The 18326-nt window shown below is 33.1% G+C and overlaps 5 protein-coding genes across 5 annotated transcripts; 2 read left to right on the plus strand and 3 right to left on the minus strand.

The window, feature by feature from the left end:
* Window positions 1-3130: 3130 nt before the first annotated feature.
* Window positions 3131-4490, minus strand: LOC148313358 (uncharacterized). Its single transcript, XM_088264344.1, has one exon. The coding sequence runs from the start codon at window positions 4405-4407 to the stop codon at window positions 3223-3225; it is 1185 nt and encodes a 394-aa protein (XP_088120470.1). The 5' UTR covers window positions 4408-4490; the 3' UTR covers window positions 3131-3222.
* Window positions 4491-5529: 1039 nt separating this feature from the next.
* LOC148313359 (uncharacterized) lies at window positions 5530-7062 on the minus strand. Its single transcript, XM_088264249.1, has one exon. It carries the CDS (start codon window positions 7060-7062, stop codon window positions 5530-5532), a length of 1533 nt encoding a protein of 510 aa, XP_088120375.1.
* A 111-nt stretch (window positions 7063-7173) lies between these two features.
* LOC148313360 (zinc finger protein 711-like) lies at window positions 7174-8914 on the plus strand. Its single transcript, XM_088264291.1, has one exon. It carries the CDS (start codon window positions 7426-7428, stop codon window positions 8911-8913), a length of 1488 nt encoding a protein of 495 aa, XP_088120417.1. The 5' UTR covers window positions 7174-7425; the 3' UTR covers window position 8914.
* A 2413-nt stretch (window positions 8915-11327) lies between these two features.
* On the minus strand, window positions 11328-12999 carry LOC148313361 (uncharacterized). The gene has a single exon (XM_088264307.1). The coding sequence runs from the start codon at window positions 12922-12924 to the stop codon at window positions 11443-11445; it is 1482 nt and encodes a 493-aa protein (XP_088120433.1). The 5' UTR covers window positions 12925-12999; the 3' UTR covers window positions 11328-11442.
* Window positions 13000-14106: 1107 nt separating this feature from the next.
* LOC148313362 (uncharacterized) lies at window positions 14107-15763 on the plus strand. Its single transcript, XM_088264259.1, has one exon. It carries the CDS (start codon window positions 14232-14234, stop codon window positions 15750-15752), a length of 1521 nt encoding a protein of 506 aa, XP_088120385.1. The 5' UTR covers window positions 14107-14231; the 3' UTR covers window positions 15753-15763.
* The last annotated feature ends 2563 nt before the right edge of the window (window positions 15764-18326 follow it).

Below are 18326 nucleotides of genomic sequence, written 5' to 3' on the forward strand. Positions count from 1 at the left end.
GGACTGGTACCTGAAGCGAAGGGCTGATCACCTTTCTTTCATACGGTAATGATCAATAAAACACTGCATTATTATGATGCAGTGCTTAGGGTTTTAAAAAAATGGTAAAATTGAAAAACAACCACAAAAAATGAATAAACAAGGCATTTGGAGAGAAACAGTATCCCATAGTTACTTAACAAATTAAAAAACAAAATACAATAAAACCTCGATATAACGGACCTCTATTTGCTGAACTTCGGATATAATGGACAAAAATCAGGTCAAATGTAAAAAAAATAAAAAACTTCCTTATTCAAGTGTGCATGCAAATAATTTTTAGCTGCCATGATAATCACCTCATATGTCCAGCACTAGAATTTGAGACATAATGCCGTTCCGCTCGACTAAAATTTATTACAACATTTTGAGTGTGTCCAAATACTTGTTCACAAAATCTGGATTATCTCCAATTACAGGAGTTATTTTCATATTATTTTTTGACATCTCATCAAAGATGAAGAAGAATATGGAAGTCTGGGCATTTACGGGGCTGACAACCGTCATAGGCTGGTTTTAGTGATCACTTTACACACGTGTAACATTCACCAATTCTACCCATTATTGACAACCACATTACTCAAATTCTTGGAAGTTCTATATATATGAACCAATTTAGAAACCTTGTTCTTGAATCACTAGAACTTCACTAGAGACATCTATTGGTGAGATGTAAAGAAGCTTTTTATTAAGCAGAAACTTAAACCAGCCTATGACGGTCGTCAGCCCCGTAAATGCCCAGACTTCCATATTCTTCTTCATCTTTGATGAGATGTCAAAAAATAATATAAAATTTATTAAACTAGAAAAAATTTATTAAAGTAGACTAAAATTTATTTATTTTAAATATGACTAAAAATATAATCTATTTTATAAAACGGACTTTTGGCTTCAACGGATACCTCTCTCCGCAATTAGTCCATTATATTGAGGTTTTACTGTATTATCAATAATATGTAAATCCGCAATAATTCTAGCAACTTGAACAATGACCCCAAGCACCCGCTAAGGGCAGGGCGGGGGGGTGTACGCGGGCAATGTTTACGTTATATATACCCTTATGAGATTGATGCAGGGGAGACTGCACACACTTGTCCTTGTACTGTTATAGCGACCTGTCGAATAAACCGATTGCATCCTAATTACGAGTTATTATTACCGATACCCGAGCCCCGTAATAAATATTTATCAACCAAATATTTGCCCTCATAGTAGATATAATTCATTTGCACTGCAAATGTTTGTTTTTTTTTGCAATCCTCGAGTCCCTTCAATATAAATTCTAAGAATCGGCAGGTAGAATTCTTAAGCAGATTCTTCAACATCTAACAATAAGCAATACTAAACTGGTACATATATTCGTCCCAAGATTATAAGTTTTCTGCACTCCGCTACAAATTTGTATGCGCACAATTTTGTCGGCTCCCGGTTTTCACTTATTTTACTTCTTACCCCTATCCGCACCCAATGGTGCATAGGGCACCACATCATATTGACGCAGTGTTATCTGGATCATTACTTACATGAAGACAAGGTGATCTCTCTTGCGCTTCAGGGACCAGTCCAGGGTAATATCAAATAAATATTAGAGTGTAAAATCAGTAATAAGTTTAACTTATATTATTATTCAATAATAGTTTTACTTATAGTTTGGACGAAACGTTTTTAGACGGCTCTCGACAAGGATGTGTAAAAATCTCTATTGAAAGTTTTTTTAAACCGGCTGGAGAATTTATTAAGAATATTTAACTTTTGAGTTGGCGAGGACTCAAAGTGGAAGTCAAATGAATGAAAATCTATGTATTAATTTTAAATCAAACACAGATTTTTTGAGTCTACTAAGTTGTATTTTATTAACAAAAACACATAAAAATTAATATTGCAATAATTGTTTCATCTAGTTATGGCATTTTCAAATGAATGTGAAGATCGGATGGACTGACGGTCCTACTGTTTTTGTTAAAAAAATACAACTTAGTAGACTCAAAAAATCTGTTTGATTAAAAATAAATACATAAATTAAAATGGAGTTCTACAAATTGCACGCCAAATCCATAAATAAATGAATGAAAATCATTGATTTTTAATGGAAAACTCAAAATAAGCATCAAAACTAGCAATTCCTAACTAACATATTTCTTAAAAGTTTAAGAAATATCTGGGAAAGTGTTTGTACAAATAAAAGTCATTAAGTATAGTAAATCAAGTGGAATGGATATTCAAAATGGAATGCTCAAAGACTTTTTTTGAATTACCTTCCCATAAATTGCTTCAATTCCGTGAGACATTTATAAAAAAATCTTGAATTGCATTTGCTTTGTTGTATAAATTTACAAATTGTATTATTTTATCAAGCAGTATTAGAAAAGTAACATAATCAATGTAGGGTACAAAGGAACATTTGCTCCATCATCTACATTCTCTAATTTAAGGAACTACATAAAGAAAAGAAAAAAATATTTTTGATTTTTTCCAATTTCTGTTCCTAGAAAGAAAAATTCCGCAGTGGGTTTTTTTGGGTTCTCCACTTTACGTATGTGTGCGCGGTGTGTGATTCCATTAGTTGTTTTTTGGAGTTGCTTCGCAATGCACAATAACATTTAGAATTCAGTTTTGGTAAGGGAATGTATGTAATTAATTATGAGTATTTTGATGTTTTAGAATTTAATAAACCCTGATGATGACAAGGTTCTTGTTGAAACAGGTAGGTTAAAGTGTACTAATAACAAAAAACTGGTTAAAACAAAGTTGTTTCATTTTATAAAGTTCATAAAGTATCTGCGAAAAACATTCAAGAAATAAAAATTTAGTTTGAAAAGTTTTATTTATATGAACAAACATTAAACTAAGTATTGTATAAAAGCATTAGATTTTTCTTACTATACTGAAATCTTCATGGTTAAACTTTTTTTATATTTTTTATTACAGCGATTAGCTTTCAAGTGCTCAGCAAGATCGGAAGATTGGAAGAATCCTCGAGAACAAACGTTGCATATGTGAGTGAATGGTTTATTATGTACTTTTGATATATGAACATCTAATCTATATTGCAGGGGGTACGTAGCGGTACAGGAGTCATGAGGACATGGAAACTTATTTGAATTGCGATGTCTGATCATGTGACAAGTTAAAGCTCTCTGGATTGTAAACCTCTTGTGGCAGATTTCACATTCAAATGGTTTTTCACCGTTCGTTATGTAGTCTCATGTGCTCGGCGATGTTATAGTATGTTCGTCTACACTGGTCACAGTTTCCAGACCGTCCCGAGTGCTTGGCTTCGATATGCTGCTTAAGGTTAGCCGAACTGCTAAAAGCCCCTCCGCATTTATCGCAAATATGCTGTTTCGGTATAGTGTGCATGATCCTTATGTGGTTTTGGAGAATACGTTTTGATTTCACAAGCCTTCCGCAAATGATGCATTCGTGTCTTTTGTCATCCGCATGCGTGACCAAGTGTACTTTGAGATCATCGCGCGACTTGAAGTGTTTTCTGCATATGTGGCAAGATATTCGCTTTACTCCATTATGAAGTTTTATATGAGAATAGAGGGTTCCGCTGTGTGCAAAGCTCAAAGGGCACTGGGTACATTGATATGGTTTTTCTTTAGTATGTTTTCGCATGTGCACTATGAGGTTGCTTTTCTGGAAGCAGCGTTCTCCGCAAATATCGCAAACAAATTTCCTTTTAAGTTTCTCATCTGCATGTAGTCTGGCAATGTGCTCCTTCAGGGTACTTTGACGAGTGAAGCACTTCTGACAGGTAGGACACTGGTAAGGCCTCTCTCCCGTATGCTTCCTGTTGTGGATTAGAAAATTGGATCTACATGAAATGTTTAAATTGCATATTTCACATCTGTATATTTGTTTTTCTCTTTTGAACATTGGTTTCTTTCTTTGTTGTAAATCTTTCAATTCATTGGACTCGAGTAACTTTTCATACATTCTCTCTGGTAAATGCCCTCCATAATATTCATCATAGTTTACAGATTCATTGAAAGACTGGCAATAGTCAGATTCGACTTTTATTTTATCATTTATTATTCGGTCATCTTCAGTCAACAAACTATGAGGAATGTCTTTTTCCTTTATAGTATCATCACTTGTTTCTTCTTTTAAAATTAAGAATTCTCGGAATTTTTTATTCGACAGTCTACATTTATCGATAAATCTAACAACCACCATAAGTTCATATGTACAACCATCACAAATAATACATGGTAGGTTGTCATGTCGAATTAAATCCAATCCAGTGTATTCTTTAATGAGGTCGCTGTAGTTTGCAGAATTCAGTGATTCAAAAACAGAGTTACCAGATTTATCATCTGCGAGGCATACTCGACATGTGGAATTTATTTTATCTGCATTCATTTTTATTTGAGAAAGTATTTAATATTTTTCTCCAAATCACAAAACAGCTACTGACAGCTACAAAACATCGCCGACGCAGTTGACAGTTGACATTTATTCCACAGATTAACTACGATACATTCACAGACTAACTAATATTACGCAAACAGGCGCTTTTCACTTTCGGAAATTCGAATGCGTAAATTCTACGGGAATACGATTTTCTTCTTTATAGCTTTTCACCCTTTAAGAGTGTTTTAAAGAGTGCCAAGTAATATTTTTTTATTACACTTTTGTTATATTAAATTTAAAGTATTATAAATCCTGTTAGTAAGGAAAGTATTATAGTGAGTTGTTTTACATGAATATAAGTTTAGGGGAGGTAAATGAAGCTGAAATATTCAATAATGAGGTATCAAGATTTGGAAAGTATTAACAAGCATCCGGTCGTTATTTTTTCGAGCGAAAAATATTCCAAAATATGTGTTATTTGCATTATTGAACGCCATATCAATTTGTCTTCCGCAAACAATTTTTGCCACTTCCACATTCATGCATCCCCTCATACATTCCCGCTTATATTCCAACTCCTGATTTGACAACGCCCAACTATCTGAAAGATTTGAACATGTATTAAGTTTTTCGATCTTCCACTTCTTCTATTACACTCATTAATTTGTTTTAATATTCTTTATCTATATATATATATATATATATATATATATATATATATATATATATATATATATATATATATATATATATATATATATATATATATATATATATATATATATATATATATATATATATATATATATATATATATATATATATATATAAACATATATATATATATATATATATATATATATATATATATATATATATATATATGTATATATATATATATATATATATATATATATATATATATATATATATATATATATATATATATATATATATTATTTATATATAAATCAAAACACAATTTTGATACAAGGCAGGATGAAAAAGGGGTATGTGCGGTGCATAAAGAGAGATCGACTACAAAAAAAAATGCAATTGAAAGATTTTATTTACAAGGTAAAATATTTAACTTTTTATAATACATAACATTTCAAAATCATAAGATTTTTCTTACTGTAATGAAATCTTCTTAATTCTATTTTTTTTATATTTTTTATTGCACCGATTAGCTTTCATGTGTTTGGATAGATCCGAAGATTGGAAAAATCCTCGAGAACAAAGATCACATACATGAGTGTATGGCTTATTATGCACTTTTGATATGTGTAAATCTAACAGATATTGCACAGGGTATGTGGCAGTACAGGAGTCATTAGAACACTGATATTTGTTGGAATTGCGGTGTCTGATCATGTGACACGTTAAAGATCTTTGAATTGTAAATTTTTTGTGGCAGATTTCGCATTCAAATGGTTTTTCACCATTGTGTTGTCTCATGTGCTCAGCAATATTAGAGTATGATCGTTTACATGAGTCACAATTTCCTGAACGCTCCGAGTGTTTGGCTTCAATATGCTGTTTTAGGTTGACTGAATTGCTGAAAGCCGCTCCGCACTGATCGCAAATATATTGCTTTGGTATAGTGTGCATGATCCTTATATGGTTTTTGAGAATATGTTTTGATTTTACAAGCCTTCCACAAATGTGGCATTCGTGTCTTTTGTCATCTGCGTGTGTAATCATGTGAATTTTATGATCGTTGTGAGACTTGAAGCGTTTCCCACACATGTGGCAGGATATTCGCTTCTCTCCATTATGTAGCCTTATATGAGACGACAGGGATCCACTTTGTGTGAAACTCATAAGGCACTGGGAACATTGATATGGCTTCTCTTTAGTATGTGTTCGCATATGCACTATGAGATTAGATTTTTGAAAACATCGTTTGCCACAAACATCACAAACAAACTCTCTTTTTGGAGGTTTCTCATCTGTATGTAGTCGGGCAATGTGCTCCTTCAGGGTACCTTGAAGAGCGAAGCACTTCTGACAAGTGGGGCACTGGTAAGGCTTTTCCCCAGTATGCTTTCTGTTGTGCATTAAAAAAGCGGATCTACATCGGATGGTCAAATTGCACGCCTCACATCTAAAAACTTCCTTTTCCTTTTTGACCTTTGGTTTCATTCTTTGTTTTAAGTCTTTAATTTCGGGTGAATCACGCTTTCTTACGCATTTCCTCTCAGATACAGGCTCCTCATTTCCATGATATTCATCATTGCTTTCATATTCATTTTGCGCTTTACAATTATCAAATTCTTCTTTTATATGATTATTTTTAATCTGGGCACCCTTGATTACTGAATTATCAGCAGGAACTTCCAATTCTTCCTTTAAATCATTAATTGTTTCATTTTTAAATCCTTCCTTTAAATAATTGATTGTTTCATTCAAATTGAACATTTCTTGTAGTTTATTATTCGATAGGCGACATTTATTAGTAAATCTTATAACTACCATTAGCTCATCCCTACAAATATCACAAATAATACTCGGTAGGTTGTCATGTCGAATGAAATCCAATCCAGTGTACTCTTTGATAAGGTCGCTATAGTTTGCAGAATTCAGTGATTCGAAAACAGGGTTACCAGATTTATCTTCTGTGAGACAAACTCGACATGTGGAATTTATTTTTACCTTATTCATTTTTATTTGAGGCAGTAGTATAAACAGTAGTATAAAAAACTAATACTATATTGCAGATCGACAGATGACATTGTTTTGACGTTGACATATAGATCAAAGATAAAAAGAAAGATACATGTAAATTTGCATAGATTTTCGATTGACGTTTGGTAGGGATGTGTTCTAGAACTAATCTTGCACATAATAGAGACGGAAGAGAGACCGACATCGGTGATTTGACACTTGTAATTAGTTCTTGAACACACTCCTGTAATAGAAATGTCAAATGTCAATAAATCTAAATAATTCTTTTATCTTTAAGTTTTGAGTCAAAGCGGGACAATTTTTAATTAAGAAAAAAAAAATATACTTTTGCAAATAAAAATGAATGCGGATAAAATAAATTCTACATGTCGAGTATGTCTCGGAGAAGATAAATCCGGTAACTGTGTTTTCGAATCACTGAATTGTGCAAACTATAGCGACCTTATCAAAGAGTACACTGGATTGCAATTAATTCGGCATGAAAACCTACCTAGTATTATTTGTGACGATTGTAGGGACGACCTCATGGTAGTTGTTAGGTTTACTGATAAATGTCGCTTATCGAATTATAAACTACAAGAAATCTTTAGCTTAAATGTAGTATTTAAGAAAGAAATTAATGACGATTTTTTAAAGGAAGAATTGGAAATTCCTCTTGATGATTCACTTATCAGGGGTGCCCAGATAAAAAACGACCATGTGAAGGAAGAATTTGATAATTGCCAAACACAAAATGATTGTGAAAGCTATGATGAATATTACGAAGATGACGAACCCGTGCCAGAGAGACAATTTGCAAGGAAGCGTAATTCACCAGAATTTATGGATTTAAAACAGACGGTGAAACGAAAAGCCAGAAAGGAAAAAGAAATATTCAGATGCGATCCATGTAACTTGACCATCCAATCCAGATCCCGATTTATAATTCACAATAGAAAGCACACTGGAGAGAGGCCTTACCAGTGCTCCACTTGTGAGAAATGTTTCGCTCTTCAAAGTACTCTAAAGGAGCATGTTGCCCGGCTGCATACTGATGAGAAACTCCAAAAGAGAGAATTTGTTTGTGATGTTTGCGGAAAGCGTTGCCTAAAAAAATCTAATCTGGTAGTGCACATGCGAAAACACACTAAAGAGAAACCTTACCAATGTTCTCAGTGCCCTCAGAGATTTGCACACAGCAGTGGGCTTTGCACTCATATAAGGCGACATAACGGAGAGAAGCGTTTATCTTGCCACGTTTGTTGGAAAACAATCAAGTCTCGCGACGATCTCAAAATACATTTGGCTACGCATGCGGACGACAGAAATTATAAATGTCACATTTGTGGAAAACTTGTAAAAACAAAACATATACTCAAAAACCATATAAAACTCATGCACACCATACCGAAGCAATATATTTGTGATCAGTGCGGAGCGGCTTTCAGCAATTCGGCTAACCTCAAGCAGCATAGCGAGGCCAAACACTCGGGACGCTCAGGAAACTGTGACCAGTGTAAACGATCATATCCCAATATTGCCGAGCACATGAGACAACATAATGGCGAAAAACCGTTCGGATGTGAAATCTGCCACAAGAGATTTGCCATTCAAAGAACTTTGACTTGTCACATGATCAGACACCGCAATTCTAACAAATTTCCCTGTCTTTACGACTCCTGTACTGCCGCATTCGCTTTGCAATATCTGTTAGATTTACATATATCAAAAGTACACAATAAACCATACACACACACATGCAATATTTGTTCACGAGGATTCTTCCAATCTTCAGATCTTGATGAACATGTCAAATTTAATCGTTGTAATAAAAAATATAGAAAATAGAGTACAGAAGATTTTATTTTAATAAGAATTATGTATAAATATAACCTTGTGCATAGTATTTTTTTTTAATGAATATCTTGTTCATGTCATTTATGAAAGGTTCATTGGCAGGTTTCCAATGAACCAAAAATTAAGTGGTATGAGTTATCAGGGTTTGTACCTTGTCAACTCATAATCTTTCCAAGTTATCTTCACCAGTGGGTAGATAGTCCTTTTACAAATTCAATAATTATGTGGATGCAGTTAGGAGATATGGGAAGTAAGATAAAGACTATAAAATGTATTGAGGGAGATGAATCTGAGGAACAGTTAGGGGGTTAAATAAGTGAAATAACAAATTCATAGTTATGTGATTATAAAATTTTCCATGTTATGTACTAGAGTTTTTACATTTACATACAGAATGTATAAATAAGACGGTAGATTAGGAATTGTAAAAAGTGGACATTTAAAAAAAAAGGCGGAATAGCCTAGGCATAACAATACTTGTATATTAAAAATCAGACTTTATTAATAAACAAATTTTTCTAGCAGTAAGGTGCCATGTTAAATTGGGAATTCTGCATATTTTTCATATCATAATAAATTTATTCATATAACTTTTGTACATGATGCAGCATATTTGCATATTTGCAAAAACTGGCTACATTCAAGATTGATGAAGATTCGTGACTTCATTTATTCTATTTTTAACACACTAAATGTGATGGGGGGCACCGATGACCTCGCCTTTGTTGAACCGCAGCGCCATGGGGGGCACCAGCGACCTCAATTGAATACTATATTTCAAATCCTTTAACTATGGAACCTGTCGTTAGATATAAATATTAACTAAAACTCGTATAATGTTATTAAAATACGTAAATTACCGTTTTATTATTTTTTATTTCAAAATTGACAAATTTTAGTATTGGCATTTGATGTGTTGATTAGTGGGCAAATAGTGTACAAAAATGACAAAATATGACAATTAACAGCTTTTTTGATTTTATTCACAGAATAATTATTTAAAATTTAGCTTGTTAGAGCTGGCCTCTTGTTTCTCATTCCTGATAAAACAGGGAGTTAATCGTCTTGAGATTGATAGAGCTTGGGTCACATGCGTGAGTATGGCATAAAAATGTGGTCTAGCTAAATAGTTTTTTGGGTCAGTCCTCTTATAGTTTCTTCTCCCCGACATTTTATCTACCATAAGAGAGGCATGAAATTGAACGATAGCACCCTAAAGATGGCTTGTGTAATGGTGGCTGAACTGATAAATGGATAAATCATTTAAAAAAAATTGTACATCTATATCTAACCAGATGTTTGTCACACTGTGAAAGGTGCTGCAATGCAAAGAGTTAGGAACTGCAAGATTTTAACTTTTTATTCACCCTTTCCGGTCCCCCCAAAATAAAAATATAAATCTAGGTAGACAGTTACATTCTTATTGGAAAAAAACATTTGTCCCCTGCTCCACATACTGTTGTAATAGATACGTGAGACAAAAATGTAAGCTTGCATTTAAAATAAATAATACTAATGAGGAAAAAGATGTCGAATAACATCCAACATGGGACCTAAGAGGAAAAAATGTATGTCGAATAAGATTCAGCATTGGACTGGTAAGGGATAATGTTTTGATTCACATAAAAACTACTCTACTGTCCTATTTATCAAAGTTTAAATACCAGCCTATGACAGGTCATAAGCCCTGTAAATACCCAGATTTTCACATTCTTCTTCATATGTGAGATTTGTTTCTTAAAAACATTATTTCATATTTCGGATGAAATTTCAGATACTATTATTTTTTATGCTTTGTAAAAGGCTTGTGCCTTTGTAACAACTATTATATTATTGGTTTCTCAATATTGAATCATAATATATTAAGCTCAGGATGGGTATTTTATTGCTTTGTATATTTTTCTGATTATACATTTTGTATAGAGGCCGCGGTGACCCAACTGCCCAAATCATTTATATTTGGTTGTGTATGGTGCTCACGCCACGGGCGCTCACAACTTCTCTTCATCAGTGGTGTGATTATTCATTATGCTGTTTTTAAATGGTAGTATAGTGCTTTTAAATGACTGTTTAACATATCCACCAATGACCTATATTGTCGACAGGACTTTTTTATCTGTATAATAAAATAACAACTACTTATAAAGTTTTTTCTACATATATTTTATATGACCAGTGACCGGGTTTTGTTGTTACTGATATCACAAGTCTGATGATGTCATGAACGACGAAACCTAGTCAATGGTCAAACAAAATAAATGGAGAAAAAACTACATATACGAGGTTTACTGTTTAAATAGTATCGTAAATTTTGAATTTCCGAGGGTTACGTATATTTGATTTTGGTAATGACGAATTCGGTCACTAATCAAATAAAATGTTTGTGGAAAAAACTATATAGTTGTTATTTTACTATATAAAATGCCAATGCTAAAGTCCACCAAGAAATGTCAATATAAAACTTTTTTTTTATCTATGTTCTAATTAAGAAAAAAATATTATGTTTGGTTTAGTTTATTATTATTTTTTCAAATCAATAATAGCAAGTGTTTTTTTATATCTGTGGCAACAATTAGCTCTGACATGTTTCAGGAGATCAGATGAGCGGAAAAATCCTCTAGAACAAATTTCGCAAACATGAGTATGGCATTTGTTGTGCATTTTCAAAATATGATAATCTAATTTGAATTGCATGCGGAATGCGGCAGTGCACGAGTCATGAGGACACTGAAATTTATTGGAATCCCGATGGGTGACCAAATGTGTGGTTAAACTTCGTTTAGTAGGAAATTTTTTGTCACAGTGATCACATTCAAACGCTTTCTCTTGACTGTGGATTTTCATATGTTGCGCTATGTTAGTGAATGTTCTTTTGCATTGATCGCACTCTCCCGCCCGTCCCGAATGCTGCGCTTTCATGTGCCACTGCAGATTGGAGAGGAGACTATAAGCTGCGCCACATTTTTCGCAGATGTGAGGCCTTAAAGACAAGTGCATGTTTGATATGTGCAATTTAAGAGCACGTTTGCATTTGAGACATTTACCGCATATGTGGCATTTAAAGTTCTTTTCATTTGTGTGTACCGTTTTGTGCTTGACCATGCCGGATCGACATGTGAAGGGTTTTCCGCATATATCGCAAGTGAACGGTTTGTCTCCGGTGTGTATCCTGATGTGATTGATGCGGGTACTGGATTGTGAGAAAGAAAGAGGACAGTGAGGGCATTTGAATGGTTTTTCTTTAGTGTGTGTTCTCATGTGAATGACAAGATTAGGTTTGGTATTGCAATATTTCCCGCAGACATCGCAAATGAAGTCGACTTGACCGAATTTGTAATCTGAATGTTTCGCCATGTGTCTCTTGAGGGTCCCGTAAAGTGCAAAGGAGTTGTAACAAGTGGGACATTGGTAAGGCTTTTCGCCAGTATGTTTTCTACTATGACTCAACAATGCCGATCTGCTCGGAGCGGAGAAATTACATTCATCACATTTGTATACTTTTTTTACAATATTAATTCTTGTATTTTTCGTGTTGATTGTTTTATTTAGCGGATCATTGTGTTTGGTTTTTAAATATTTTTGTTGTTTTGACCTAGAATCCCCAATTTCTTCATAACTGGAATCGTAATTTGGACATTCGGGAGAATTAATTTTTTCTTCATAATGTTCGAATAAGTCTGGAATTTCCTCTTTTATCTGGCATTCTATAGCATTTATTGGAGCTCCCAATGCCCCTCGCTTTAAATCTTCATCTTTATGAATATCAATCTCATATTTTAATTGTTTATTTTTCAACAGGCGACACTTATCAATAAATTTTATTACTACCATTAGCTCTGCTTTGCATTCGTTGCAAATAATTTTTGGTTGTTTATGTTCAACTAATTCCAATCCTGTGTATTCTTTTATCAGATCACTATATTTGGTAGAGTCTTGCGATTCAAAAACCGAGCAACCATATTTATTCCCAAAGAGGCATATACAACAGGCAGATATATCCATCACTGTTGCTTCATTACTTCGTTGAAAAAATACGGACGGCTCAATATGATTTTATGGCTTATTTTTATCGATATGTCAAAATAATCTGTCATTTTTGAAGGAAGCAAAGATAAAAATTGTAATTTCTTTATATCGGGACTACGTTCAAAAACATCTGGTAGCATCTTGGCATAGGTATTGAAATGTGTACGGCGATTACAGGATTTTATGATTGACTAGCGCAAATCCTATTAATTTTGTCATTTTGAAATTTACAGGCACCGCTTTTGGTAGGTGTAGTCTTAAGGTAAGGATACACATGCTACTGATTCAGTATGCTCTCTAGCCTGTATACATTTTATTGAAATAAGCATGCTTAAATTAAATACTCTAATACACATATAATTTATTAGCAAGCTAACTACACCGAGTCTACTATCACTGAAGTGAAAACTGGAAAACCAAGTGGTCCTTCGCACAGAACTGAATGAATTATTATTTTGCTTGCAAGACAATGTTTCAAAACAAAATTCACTCAGTGTTTATGCTGGTTATCAAATATTGATATACATTATTTCTTGCTTTATTATTTTTATTTATAAAGGAGTAATCGTGAATTCTAGTGTCATTTATTGCTCCAATATTACGTTTGAAATTAAATGTTTTTTTATCTCTACCCGATTAATATTTGCATGCTCAAGAAAAACTTTTCGGACGTGCTCAAAATAGCTCTTTTCCACCCGCGCTGCAAGTAGCATGCCTGAAACTGAACGACGAAAATTGAATTGATACTTGAGCCTGCTTATTTCAATCAAAGTATGTAAACACATGCTTTTGGCAGCATTTGCTCAATAACAGCATGTTTTTTTTTAAATTACCTAACGTCCAATCGACTAAAATCTAGCTACGGCAAGGGCAAGTTTAATAGCCTATGCCTACTCGTGAGTGGATTAACTGTGTATGTTACTATAATTTCATGTAATTCAAAAATGAAAATACTCGTGAGCGGATTAACTGTGTATGTTACTATAATTTCATGTAATTCAAAAGTGAAAATTCTATGCAAAAACACTCGCAACAGCATGCTGTTGCGAGTGTTTTTGCATAAGTACTGGACTAGGTGATAAAATCAATTCAAGTACTTACTTTCCTATTTCTCGGTATGAGATTAATTTTTTATACTGGTAACCTTCATATCTGTCAATTTATTAAAATAAATGATAAGTCCTAGAACGTCAAAATTGCGTCAAGTTGGGCAAGTAAATTAATCTTTGATTCCGATTCGCGGATGTGTGAGGTACAAAAAGTAATTAGCTGGATAATTTACGATGGATAAAATAAACTCAACGTGTCGAGTTTGTCTAACGGAAGACAAATCTGGCGCTTCTGTTTTCGATTCACAGGATTCTATGAAATATAGTGATTTGATAAAGGAATACACAAGAATAGAAATAATACAACACGAAAACCTGCCGAGTATTATTTGTGATGACTGTACAGCTGAACTAATGGTAGTCGTTCAATTTAACGACAAATGTCGATACTCGAATAATAAACTGCAGGAAATCCTCAATTTAAATCTCGTCAAAAATGAAACCAATGACGACGAAAAGAAAGACGATCTTCCTATCCGTTTTCTAATTATTAACGGAACTGATATAAAGAATGATCAAATAAAAGAAGAAATTGAAGACTTCGAGACTTGCATGGAATCTTTGGATTATGATGAAGATTATGTGGAAGATGTCATCGTGAAGAAAAAGTATGGAAGATTTAAAAAACCAAAGTTATTTAAAACTAATTCAAAGCGTCTTAGAAAGGATTCAACAAAACAAAAAGATAAATACAAATTGTCAAAAGAAAAAAAGGTGTTTAAATGTGAGGAATGTAATTTATCCGTACAAAGCAGATCAGCCTTATTAATTCATAATAGAAAACACACCGGAGAGAGACCCTTCCAGTGCCCGACTTGTCACAAGTGCTTTGCTCTTCGTGGGACGATGAAGGAACATATAAGTAGATTACACACAAAGGAAACATACGAGAGAAAGTATGTTTGCGACGTCTGCGGAAAGTGTAGCGTCAAAAAGGCCGACCTTGTGGTTCACATGCGAATACACACTAAAGAAAAACCTTATAAATGTCCGCATTGCCCTCAGAGCTTTGCCCAGACAGGCACCCTCTCTTCCCATATCAGAGTCCACACTGGGGAGAAGCCATTCGCTTGTCACGCGTGCGGGAAGCGATTCATAGCTCATTCCGCTCTCAGTAGACACATGTCCGTTCACACGGACGAAAGAAGGTTCAGATGCCACATATGCGAAAAACTGCTGAAGTCAAGCTATGCCCTCAAACAGCACCTAGTATTCATGCACACATCGGAAAAACCCCACATATGTGATAAATGCGGTGCAGCGTTTAATTGCTTAACTAATCTGCGGTCCCACCTGAAGGCCAAACATTCTGAACGTTCTGGACATTGCGAACATTGCAAACGGCCGTTTCCCAATATATCGGAACATATGAGAACACACAACGGGGACAAGCCGTTTAAATGTGATATTTGCGATAAAAAATTCACTATTCAGCGAAGTCTTACCGCGCATTTAATTAAGCATCGCAATTCAAACAAATTTGTTTGTTCTCACGATTCGTGTACTGCCGCATTTTCCCAACAATTTAGATTAAATTATCATATTTTAAAAGTTCACAACCGGCGCCACACCCATGTGTGCGAGATCTGTACAAGAGGATTTTTCCGTTCGTCTGATCTTGTTAAACATCTAAGAGCAAACAGCTGTAAAAGATATAAAAAAGAGACTGCATGCATTGATTTAAAATCGGAATAATAAATTCACAAGAATAATTACAATAAAAGAGACAATGTGATAAATTATTCACATTATTTATCATGAGATACCTGAGAAGAAACAAATGTTTTATTTGGATAGACATATTTAATTTGGCTAGACCAACCTTAAGTCATTGGCAAATTCATTCCATCTTATATGAGATAAAAATGTTACTGTATTAATTTTTTGAATCCCGAGTCTGCCAACCACAAAGCGTGAATATATTTTAATATATTCAATTTCATAAATATATTTGAGAGTACGCAATATTCTTTCATGTCAGATGAACACTCTCAAGTGAAAGTTAACTACATATTGAAACACGTTTAATAAAGAAAAAAAACAAACCCAAAAGTATTGATTATAATAACTGATGCAAAACCACTTCAAATAAAAAAAATAAGAATGGGTACTATTTTATTCATTCCTTGTAATAATCTGTCAATATAGTTGGAGACCATAAGCACCAAAAATGTAGACGTGCGAGCGACTGTATAGTTGGAGACCATAAGCACCAAAAATGTAGACGTGCGAGCGACTGGTGTCAGATCTAAGTACATATATTAATATATCATTGATTTCAGTATAATAATAATATTGATTGAATAAAAAGTTGTTACATGTTTTATTACTCATGATGCCTACAATTTATTTACCTCCAAAGTGTAGTAGGCATATTTGAGTAGTCCACTTGCAAACTACATTATGTAAAAAAATGAGTTTTTTAGCCAGTGGCGGTAATCAGTAGAAGATTAAATCTTCTTTTTCTTCTACCGAATTGAGCTTTTTTTGAGATTTGAGATTTTTTAAAGCAAACTGTCAATCGGCATAGCGAGTTTTGGCAGATTATGTTAAATATAGACATTAATATTTTAAATCTTCTACCGATTGCCGCTATTGGCTAAAAAACATTTTTTTATAAACATATTGTGGTTTGTAAGTATACTTCTCATTTGTCTTAGCATTCATATTTTTTTTTTGGTTTTTTTTTTTTTAACATCAATAATTTAATGGATTTTTTTGGATGAACGAGGTAAACAACCTTAATTTTTTTAATTTAAAAAAAAAATTATCAAAAGAAATTAATTCCAGTCACTAAAATCATTCCTATGAATTAATTGTGTATAAGGGGATAAAAATGACCCAGGTTTAAAAAAAACTAATCCACTATTTAATGAAATATTTGTATGGGTATGCAGCGCCCTTGAGGTATTTTTTACAAAAATGGCGCTATATAAGTTATCCAAATTTATTATTATTATTATTATGGGGGATGTAAATGAATAATTTAAATAACTTTGTCATAAAATCACCATATATTATAACTTATGTCGACTGATTTCAAAGCAAACAGCTTCTTTCTCAAGACTAATTAATGCTAGATACTATCTACTTCATTTAAAAAAATATATATTTAGTAGTTAGTACTATTTTTTTCATTTTACAGGAAAAATTAAACATTTTATAAAGATAATGGTTTATAAGTATCACACACATGTAATACAGGGCTTAAATTGAATTATTTTACAATATAAAAAAAAACAGTAATATGTAATTTAGTGGTTTTATAACAAAGTTGTATTTTAAGTTATAAAATAGAAAATCATGATGTTGGTGCTTCCAATATTGATTATATGAATAATTTAGATACTGATGTCTATTTTATATTATAAACAATATAATTTAATATTAAAGTGCTTCTTGTGAACATTTTGTGTTCTTTCTTCAATCCCTACTCGTTTCAATAATCACATCTCTTTATTATTTATATTGGAGATTGCTTCAGAACACGTTTGCTTTATTTTCTTACATTTCGTATTGTATTGCAGCATCCATCCGTCATAGTAAATGCAACAATGTATATATCAGTGGATGATGGATACTAAAGTCAGATAAATAAATATCCATAGAATATAAAAATATCAACCCTAATAATAGTCTTTCAAATGGTGCTCAAAAATCATATCATAGATCAAGATTGAAAAGTGGTAACTTGAGATGGCACCATTATAATAGCTAATCTGATGACAGACATCTCCTCGTGTAAATCTTCACTTACAAAATAAAACTGAATCTAATCAGTCAAGTATTGTAATTCCTAATAAATCAGATAACACACCAATACATTCCTCTTATCTTTCTGATCTGAAGTCCGTCAATTCCCTAGACAATTGGTGACCTTCTCTCCCTCATCTAAACTTCAGAGCGTATATGCAAACATACAATTCAGTAAGGTAGTGGCTGCGCGAAGAGCTGGATGTGTTTCTGCGCACAATTTTTTTTCAAGTGTGAATATTGGCATTAGATTTTTTCAGATCATATATTGAAAAAATGTTGTAATCATTTTTTTAACTTCTTACCTTTCAATAACTCTTTTTGTTTCAAAATCATATATTTATTGTATTTTGAAGAAAAACTAATTTTTAAAATAAAAAACGGTGTTTTAAACAAAAAATTCAATAACTTTAAATGTTACATGGGTTTAAAGAAAGTTAAGTTGCAGGCTATTTAATATCCCTTAATGGTGCATAGAGCAGTGGATCAAATTGATGCAATGTTGAGTTGATCATT

The sequence above is a fragment of the Brachycentrus maculatus genome, unplaced genomic scaffold (genome assembly GCF_059751285.1).
Source record: "Brachycentrus maculatus isolate JH-2025_06_01 unplaced genomic scaffold, ASM5975128v1 h1tg000015l, whole genome shotgun sequence".
NCBI lineage: Eukaryota > Metazoa > Arthropoda > Insecta > Trichoptera > Brachycentridae > Brachycentrus > Brachycentrus maculatus.